Consider the following 11,007-nt stretch of genomic DNA (forward strand, 5'->3'; position numbering starts at 1 on the left):
AGATCATTAGGCTCATAGCTTCATATTTTCGTGCTTGACTCATTGATGGATGTAACGTAATGTTAGTGGCAATTTTCGAAATGTTTATCCCACAAAAGCTACGTAATAAAGAGATGGCATTTCTTTATAGTCTGTATAATTCATTGTGAAGAACTGTTACGGCTATAGCACTTTATTATGAAGAACAATACTATAGAAAATGATGCAACGGAGTAACGGACTCTTCCTGTAAGTTGGTTGATCTATAATTATAATTAAATAATAACCGAATGTACAGTACATGCATCGATATTTACATGTCTATAAGATACGTGTACATTACATCTATGTAAATATATTCAAAAATTTTTTATAATTAGAAAAATATTAAATTCGAAACCAAGTAGGCCTGAGATAATTAAGTCAACATTAATTTTAGCATTATTTAATTTCATGGAAGTATCCCACGGATATATGCATTACATTAATTATAATTACGATGGTTTGATTTATTTGATGGACAAATCTAATAGAATATTATGTTTTTTTTAATTTAGTTCTTATGTGATACCATTACATTATGTTATTTACGCGTATACCAGTCTATACTGTATACGTATGTATTTTATTACAGGGACGTAATATAAGGTTGAGACAATAATGAACTATACTTTGCGTATATGGCAGAGCTGTAGTTGTGAATATATCAGAATGGAAATGCCTGAACGATTTACATCTAATGCCGCATTATCGCTATTCCTGGAGATTAATAGCAACAAAGTTAACCTTAAATGCAGATTTTAAACTTAACATTCCAATGACAGTAATCCAATCTAGATTCTCTTAGATTCTATCTAATGCTGTAATTATTTATTCGATGTACGGTTAGTGTGTATATGATAACTGAACTGAAATAGCTAATAATCCTATTTAAGATTATTTTCGCTTTGTAACCACTTTACGCTTGTAGACATTTCTGTCCGGTATATGACACAATGATGTCGAGTGTTATGCTTTAGTTTCTGTAGTCAACTCGGAAATGTTAGTGTTTCTATGAGTTTTATACCACCGTTAATTAAAGCATAGTGTATAGATAATATGGATAGTAAGCGTAAAGAACTGGATATGAAACTGGACATAACAACAGTGAAAATATTTACTATTAGCGATAATAATACATCCAAATCTTCGTTTTAGATAGAAATATAGGGCTTGTCCTACCGTAAATATTAGGATCACGTATTATGATCGTCGATACCATCGTAACGCATTATATCGATGGTGCACTGAGTTTTCTCTTAAGACTGTCATTTCAAGTACTGATCGTTCATAGCGATTCTATGACAGTATTGAACAAAGCAGGTACGGTCTGTTTATTTATAACTATCACGATATGACTAATAGATAGATAGTTGGGGGTTTGGGGCTTTCAAAGTTAAACTATAATATCAAGACAATGGAATATATCTGTCCATGTGATATGACTAATCCTGATAGACCTTAATGAGCAACTAATTTACGTCGTAAAATTACCCATTAGCGATTCTCGAGTTTATTAAAATTATGCAATCCCTATTCTATATTCCTACCACGCTATGTTCCAATGTACTATAAAAATAAGATTTTCCCTCATTAAAACGAAGAAATCCAACTTAATGTAAGATGTAGAAATCATCTAGCTGACATACTTTATTCGTGTGTCATTGTTGTGCTAATCTATTCAAAAATAAGATCTACCATGTGCATATACAATACAAAATTGATAGTACACTGCAAGTTTCACAAGATTCTATTCATAAAAAATGGATGAAAGTCCATTCATAATGTCTAGTTTTCTTATAAAACAAAAAATATCCTCCCTATCCCAGATCACCATAGCAACCTGGTCGACGCTTCATTTGTATTGATTTTCCATCGATTAAGTCAAAACAAACCAATGTGAAATTCTAGTAATATCTATTAGATTAAGTAGATAGAATTAGGTGAAGCTGCTGTAGTACAACAATGTAATGTGGTCGGCATAGTATATTAAAAACTAGGATATCGATATTTCATCACTTTAAGATCTTGTCGGTCAATTATTGACGTCAAGTTGGTAAAATATTAAGTTTGGACTACTTTATAAGCAAATTAGTTTCTTATTTGCTTTCATTCAAAGCCGATGGACCATTTTAAGCAGACGTAAGTTATAGCATTGAGTACACAACAAGGATGATGTTAGTTTTACACTAGATTACGGTAGAATAGTTTAATATCCAACTAAGGTTATGGACTGAAAATTCGATCACGAACGCTTTCACTCTGCTTATATCTTATACCCTTACGTAGATAATTGATTATTGGTGCTGTTTTTTTTGTTAGATGATCAATTATAATTATTATTACATCAATTTATCATATAGCTACGATAAGCTAAGATATATAACAACAATTATGATAAATTTACTCTAATTTGCCTCGGCTTAGCTTTACGTGTATTCTGAAAGTAATGCCGTGGAATATAGTAAATAAAAATAATATAAAATCGCTCAAAAATTAATATTTATGTTGTATCCTTTCATTCAGATAGTTGACTACCTATTAGACCTACCATCTTCTGTAACTAACTTCGGTTGGCAGAAACAGCTTTTGAAAATTGCTGAACTCAGAATCTATTATTTGAAATATTTTTCCCTTTAATTTTAAAACAATTACGGCGTAACTATTATTGGAAGCCTTTGCAATTGGACGCGCCGATATTATCGATGAGAATTAGATTTGCCATTATTTGATCAAGACTAGACCCGATATAATTAATCTATCTGCAAGCAGTAAAGATAATACGCTATCATGCTTAATACTAGAAAGTTTAAAAGGGCAAAAAATAAAATTAAAGGTAGTAATGCTTACAACAGTAAAGCTACATCAAAACGAAAAGGGCATAAAGTGCTTCAATATGAAAGCCAAGTCAATCGAGTTCAGTTTCCTTCTCAGCAGCATCCTGATCAACACAAGGTACGCTAATCATAACTGATCCATTCTTATAGTGTAATTTATTGCTTCCTAAAATAGTAGCTTACGATCAAAGCAAAGATTTTGCTGCATGACTAGTCTATCGATAATTCAACCATAGTACAACAGCTGCACCATTTATTGATAAGCTAAAAATTGTAATAATATATTTATTACTTTTGTAATGATTAAATTTTAAATATATTTTATAAGATGGCAGATTAAATCATTAAGTAATATGTAATATTTCTCTATAGCAGCAGTCGTACAAATATGAGGGATTACTTTGTTACTACATCGGTGATGATTTAAATACAGTTTACTGATTAGTATTATCATCACATGAATTACGTGAGCACTATCTACTTTAATTAATAAACTTTAATTAACTTTACTAATTTTAAGTTATTATCCAAAGTATTATCATTTGTTTTAGGTAAAATCGAAATACTAGTTTAACTAGAACTTAATGTTATGATTAAGCTCAACGACCAGCTATATTTACAATAAGTATAATTATATCGCAGAGCTTATTTAATTTGAACTTATGTGAAGAGAATGAGACATTGCCAGGTGTCTGCAAAGCTAAATCAATCAACGGAATAGCAAGTATCGACGATGATACAGAAGTAAGATACAAAAATGCGGTTAATTTATTACCTAATATTAATAAGAAATTTCAGCAAGTAAATAATCTCATGATATTCGATCCCATATAACATTCTATGCTTGAATTCCCCCGCATTCTAATTTTACAGGACTCGATACAAAGTTCTCTCAGTAAATTAAGCTCCGATAGATCCTGTGCTGATATTACAGAGTCTGCTCAAACAAATAATAAAATTTTACCTTGCTTGGATAGTAAATCGAAAAGATCATCATCAGTCAATACAGATGATTTACCTGAGCAAGAAAATAGGAAAGTCGCTGCTACCAAAAATAAGGGAAAAATCAGAAGTGGTCAACAGCAAGTTATTAGGACAAAAACTTACAATATTGATCATCAAGCTCAACCAACGAGTCATGATGGCAATAAAGTTAAAAATCTGAAGCAAAATCATCAATCACAAGTCAACAAACATCGCCAACATTGCCGACGCCAAACACATCCAATGGCTAAACGTGAACAACACTATTCTAAACCAATACCAATTCCAAACACTAATAGAAATGCTATTTATTCTACCTCGTTTTCTCCACTTAATTTACCTCGTTTAGATATGAAGGATTTGCAGGATATTATAGCAGCAGCAATTAAGGTAAAATAAATTTTTCTTTTCTAGTCAATAAAACGGGTTTAAATATGATGAACCAAACGATGCTAAGAAGAAACACATTTATTACGACAAATTGTGAATTTAATTCTAGTAATAATGTTTTAGTATATATTATATTGAACAGTACGTAGAACCTTAATATAAGAAAGTGATAGTAGTATAGATTATCGACTATATCCTTTCCACGTACGAAAATTTTGAGCATTAATATTGGTTAGTTAGTAATGATACTCTCTAAATCATTAAATTTCTTATCATATTGTCGAAATTAGCTACTATATGTAAACTCCATTGATTTAAAAGCCTAATGCGTATTATAAATTAACATCTTAAATCATGGCTAGTGAATTAAGTTACTATTTTACTCACAGTTTTTAAATTAAGTATGAATTTAATAATATTTCCATTATTAAAAGAGCTTAAGAACAGTATTTTATTATGAAATATATAAATTATTCCGATAATGAACTTCCCTTTACTGAAATATTTTGAAGCTCTAATTTGAATCCTATTTATTGACAGCGTCGCAAGATATTTCTATGTATAGGAAATTACCCTACATTGCGTAATTCGTTGCGAAGCCGTCAGTGGATCGAAAAAGATTATAAGACACGTCCACCCAATGCTAATATTGCTCAAATTCTGGCTTCTCATGAAGAAAATATTACTAATAATGATAAGAATTCTAATCCGTCTCAACTTGAAGATGGTGTTTTCAATCAGGAATCCGATGACGATTTAAAAGAAACAATCAAAGCACATACTAAACTCTTGCTTATTCGAGCTAAGCATGCTTCCCCTATGCATGATAGTATTTTAGATCGACAGTATAGGATGATGGTAATTAATTTTAATATCGACTTTGTATCTTATAATACTCTCTTCATTCTATTCAATATAATATTAAATTTATCGATGTATATATACGAATAATTCTATGAAATTTATCGCGACAGTCGAGAGCCATACAAAATCTTCAGCCAGGTCTAATATGGACTTCTAAAAGAGACGATATCGATTATAAATCGCTAGCTAGGGTATAGTTCATAAGCTATTTTCTTTGAATTAACTATATTATTAGAGGACTATGCTCGTCTAGGAATATCTATGTAACGCAGACCAATAATCTGATACTTGATATAATTGCAGTATCAAATTGTTAATCATTATGAGAAAACGATCCCGTTAACAACGAAGGTCAGTTTCCATAATGCAACCTAAATTTGTTTTAGTATTTACTAATTAGTTGGAAAATGAATTACTTTAGTTCTTTTCGTGTTACTAAGTCTTAAATTCTTTATCGCTTTCCAACCCAACGTTGCCAGGTGGGTTTATGTACAAGTATAAAAAATTTAAGTTGGGTCCAAGAAATTGATTCAGACACAATTTTCCCGCGATGTTTTCAACTTCACATGGAGGAAGAATTACAAGCTTTTATAGGTTAGTATTTATGTAGATAATTTTAGCTAATAGTCTCCACTGTTTGTAATGCAAAAATAGAGAGCAAATGGAAAATTGATTACAAAACAGTAAAATTCATGAAAATATCCGTAACTATATTGAGAGAAATTCATTCCTGAATTTTTAGATGACTTTCGATTAACAGCGGCAGTTAATATCCTAAAATGGATCATCGATCCTAGCATTAATGGGAAATCGTCTAAAGCGAATTCAAAACATTCAGAAAAAATTCACGATGCTGTTGTTCGATATGCCTTGCAAGCTTGTGAAAATTATATCGAGTGTCAGACGCATTTGGATCTTGATGTGGCGACTGATCTGGTTAGTATCCATATTTATTTCATGATAATTTATTGCAAAATTTTGCAACTCTACTGCAAGAGTAGTTCGCAACAGATCGCCTAGTGTATAAGCAGATTTAGTCTAACACCAGACAAATTAGAAAATAGAGTGATAAATTATATTCATAAAATAGATTATGAGTGTGTAGTATTTAGTTTGAAATTGCTAAAAGGATCTAATGAAGCTAACAATTTAGAGGTGTGATCCTTCATTGCAAAAGTTCAGTCTTAATAATTGTACATGTTTTGTGCGCAAATAATTTTCTCTGCATATCTAAGTAGAGTAGAAATTTTAAAATACTCGTAGATTTTATGGAAATAAAATATTTATTAGTAAGATTAAAAAATTTTAAAGCGGATAAATTCGATGAATATATAATTGGGATATCTGCAATTTTAATTCGGGTCTGGATAAAAATTTTGTCTCAATTTCTAAGAATCAAGCAGCTACTGAGCGAAAACAAACATAGTCGCCTACTAATTGATTCCAATTGATTTTTTTTTATAGAGATCTAAATTGGATGATAATAAGTGGAATTTACTGCTGTCATCCTATTATCAAATTATCCAGTAATTAATTAATTAAAATACCAATTTCTATATCGATGATGGTGTTAATTTAAATTTGAGAATTTTAAATGAAGAGAAATAGGCTTGACCATGATAAGATTTTTTATCCAGTCGAACATTTTATAATACCGTAAAGAAACTATGTAGAGATTTTTGAATAATTTCACCATATATTGAATACTTTCTGTATTACTACATTATAGTCAAGATATTGACTTTAGCAACCGTGATGCCTTCGCAGAAGAAGCCAAGAATATGTTGCAAAGTGTAAGTTTATAGTAGCTTAAATCATCTTGAAAATTTAGCAAGCATGAAATGTAAAATTTAAATATCCTATTCAAATATCCTATTCAAGATTATTCTTTTATTGTATCCACTGCAACATTTATTAACTCAAAATTAGATCATAATTAACCTATTTTCCTAGCTATAATATCTCTTGACAGAATTGTAATCTTTGCTTAATATCCTCTTCAAATTAACTAAATAACTTGCTAATAATTAATTTGGATCGATAACGATGTATCGGCTATTAGATCAAACTGTTACTTCCACAATTCGATATTGACGGGGTTCGAAATGTTTGGATTATGAAGCCAGCTGCTAAATCGCGAGGTCGAGGTATGGAGTTTAAGATAGATCCAATCGATAGCATTATTAGATAGAAGCCATAGAAAGTCTCTAAATAAATACCTGAGCATTCAGCTGGTATATATCAAGTTTGAAGATATTTACAAATTCAGAAATCTAAAGCGATTTAAATCTAACAATTGTACATTTAGAATAATATCCTACATCCAATTACTGCCGTCGTTTAACTCCCTAGCGATAGAGTTTCATCCAGTTTAGAAGATTAATTCCGAATTCCGATATCTAATTGTTCACTATTTACAGTCATTTGCCTACATTTAGCAGTAAAAATAAATTTAGCTTGTAATTTATACTCAGTTAAATTGTCTTAACAATTGCACTTGTACGATAGCTTGTACTTTTTCTATTTACTCTAATTTTATCCATCATAAGAGTTGATATAACATGGAACGATGAACATATAAAAAAATTCCTATTTCGTTTTTAGGAATTGTTTGTATGGACCGATTGAGCAATATTATTGAATACTATCAACAATGCCGAGAATCCAAATGGGTTATACAAAAATATATCGGTAAACCTAATATTTTATGTCATAATAATACATCTATATTAACGACAAAAATCGGTTATCGCGATTAATAGTTTACATTTATCTAGCTACTGCAATATATACGAGTAGCTTTAGGTGATATACACGCAGACATAATTTTATGAACATCTCCAATCGATACTTCCTTTAATTTATTTATAACGTTAGTAGTTTTCTGAAATACATTTATAAATTCATAAATTACCAATGTGTATAAAGTTATCTTATGTCAAATGATTACAGATCGTAAAATTCGGTATTAATTTCTGAACTTGCTTTAATTTTGTAGAGAGACCCTTGTTGATCTATAATACAAAATTTGATATTCGCCAATGGTTTTTAGTGACTGATTGGAATCCATTAACTGTTTGGATATACAAGGTCTAGTATATAATTTCTTTTAATGAATAAAATTAGGCAATTTTGTTTCCTATATACTTTACTTACATTTGTCATCTCTTGTTGATTGTAAATAGGATTCATACTTAAGATTTTGTACGCAGCAGTATACATTGAACAACTTAGAAGAGTAAGTCCCGATATTGAACATTAATATTGCTAATATTAAAATAATCATTTCGTTTGATGATACATTTAAAAATAATAGAGCACGCGATCTCACGTCAATATTCTGATCATATTTATTATGCAAATTAACCAATACTAACTATTTTGAACCATCTATTATATTAGAAAGATACATTTATCAAATAATGCTATTCAAAAGAAATACAGCAATGGAGAAAGATCTAAATACTTACCAGCTGAAAATATGTGGAGTTCCAATAAATTTAAGCAATATTTGAGGTTTGAGTCGTCTTACAGCGAAAGCGCTTTTTTAACCTGTTTCAATCCAAGCTCGATAATTTCTGATTGGAGATCTGATAGTGATCGACATTGATCGCAGTTTAAATTAATTATTTCATATTAGATTCTATTCTATTTTGCTACTGCGTACTGTAATCGTTTAAAAATACAATAATAATTTCTTAATTAATAGACAACATAGTCACTGCAATACTTGGGAAGAAATTATATATCCAGGCATGAAGGAAATTATAAGTCTAGTATTGCAAGCAAACCAGGAAACCATTTCCGACTATAGAAAGGTATGGACAAGTGGCAAATTAGGATTATATTTCATCTAGACTAATGTAGCAATCATTTTGTTTAGCCTTGTAAATTAATCTTAATTTATGATCTTTACGTAAGATAGCGAGTTACGAATACTATTGTATCTTAGTCTTCTAACTTACGTACTATCTTGACATTTTTCGAGTATCCAAGTGGTTCTAAATCCGACTGAGAGATGTTTACGACTTATAATTGACCATATCATATCTTATCATGGATTCTTTTTAACATTAGCGATAGAAACATTAAAGAGTTAAAATTAATTTTATAATAGTACGATTTACGAAAGTATAACAGAGGGCCTACATACCTTTCATCAGTTTCCTGTCATCATTTTTGATGAAAAGCGTTCAATTCTATCTTAAAAACTAACCTAAAGTTCTTTCATGTATATATTCTTTGCATTAGAATTCATTTGAACTCTTTGGAGCAGATTTTATGTTGGGAGAGGATTTTAAGCCATGGCTGGTAAGTTTATAGACGATGCCAATTCTGAAATTTTACACCTTAAATTTACAAAACATGTAATAAACTTTTATATTACTTTCCGCTTAAAGTGAAGGATATTTGCGTTTAGGTTTATGCTTAATTTGTTTCTGACGTTATGCTTCAATGTTAATTCTAGATTGAAATCAATAGCTGCCCCGATTTATCCGCTTCAACATCCGTTACGGCTGAGTTATGTGCATCAGTTATAAATGATACAATTAAAGGTAAAGTTACCAATTTAAATTCTTGAATAAAAATTAGAATTGTACTCAGTTCTCTTCTTGAGCATTGCTATTAATTTACTTTATAGTATATTATGATAAAATCAACAGATTTTCATTAAGATAGAGCAATAATTTTCTACCAATCCATTTTAATTTGCTAATTAATTGTGAAAAAAGGAAATGATAGTGCCTGAAAACTAATTCAAACTGAGTACTATTAAAATAGTTAGTCTGCTTATACATGTGTATTCAATCATTTTTAATTGTAATCCAGCTTAATTTATTTTCATTTTCTAATGAATTTATTCATTCTCCATTTTTATATATAGTGATCATCGATAGAAAAGAAAATAAATCTTGTGATATTGGAGAATTTGAGTTATTAGTTAAGAAAGTAAGATTTCAGATATGATATCGTCAATTGAAATAATTTTATTTTATATCATCTTAAATACCACGTTATGATCTCCCGAATACTGTATTAATGCTAATTCTGAGCAGAATACCATTTGTATTAACCTTATTTACATACTAATCAGCTGAAATTAGTATACTGTGTGTTAATGAATGTTACATAATTGATTTTAACCTGTATTTGTATATCAACTACAGGTGGTTCACCTAGTAGCTAGCTGCTATTTATTCTTTAAAATGTTTTTAATGTAAATTTTGCCGGTATCAATTGCTTATTACTTGATGGAAATTTTGAATACCGTAGTTTAATAATCATGCTGTGTATTTTTGCGTCAAATGATAACATAGACGAGATTATTTCTATTTTAGAGTTTGTAGTTGATCATTTATTAACAGATTTTTATTTTATTCTTAATAGCAACCACTGGAAAGACCTGCTTATGTTGGTCTAAATTTAGCTATCCACGGTAAAAAAATACCGAAATTAATAACCGATAGGATATCTCCTAAATATGAAAATAAATTAGAGCAATTGCTAAATGGGCCACAAGATCCATCAACAGCACATAGGCAGCGCCAAAGTGGGTCCCAAAACTTGAATCATTCATCCAATAGAAAAGATTTAAAAAAATTGTTAACGATGGCCAATATACGCATGCAAACTTCTGTGTATCAATCAAATACGGTCTATAACGAACAAACACATAATTTGATTCAATCGAATTCATTCAATCATGCAACTACAATCAGCAATAATAGCAACAAACCTACCTATGCTACTAAAACTATACCATTTTGTACCAAACCAATCCATTATACAGCAATATTGCAGAATTTATTACAGTCTCGTGGCCCTATTAATAGTTAAAAAATGAGATCGAAATCAGCTGCTGTAAATAATTATATTCGTAAATATTAAAATAATCCAACAGATCATTTTCAAT

The 11,007-nt window shown here is 30.0% G+C and overlaps 1 protein-coding gene across 1 annotated transcript; it reads left to right on the top strand.

Annotated features, from left to right (window-relative positions):
- Positions 1-5,212: 5,212 nt before the first annotated feature.
- Positions 5,213-10,061, top strand: TRIADDRAFT_33802 (uncharacterized protein; the record flags this gene model as incomplete). The annotated part of the gene is made up of 15 exons (XM_002118170.1): positions 5,213-5,284; positions 5,397-5,444; positions 5,573-5,687; positions 5,836-6,029; positions 6,558-6,619; positions 6,823-6,886; positions 7,156-7,240; positions 7,698-7,784; positions 8,092-8,183; positions 8,279-8,331; positions 8,496-8,609; positions 8,803-8,911; positions 9,345-9,404; positions 9,562-9,649; positions 9,979-10,061. Coding segments are annotated over 15 exons (1,326 nt in total), but the record flags the coding sequence as incomplete, so codon positions are not given.
- Positions 10,062-11,007: the final 946 nt, after the last annotated feature.

This window comes from Trichoplax adhaerens, genomic scaffold (assembly GCF_000150275.1).
Source record: "Trichoplax adhaerens TRIADscaffold_39 genomic scaffold, whole genome shotgun sequence".
Lineage (NCBI taxonomy): Eukaryota > Metazoa > Placozoa > Uniplacotomia > Trichoplacea > Trichoplacidae > Trichoplax > Trichoplax adhaerens.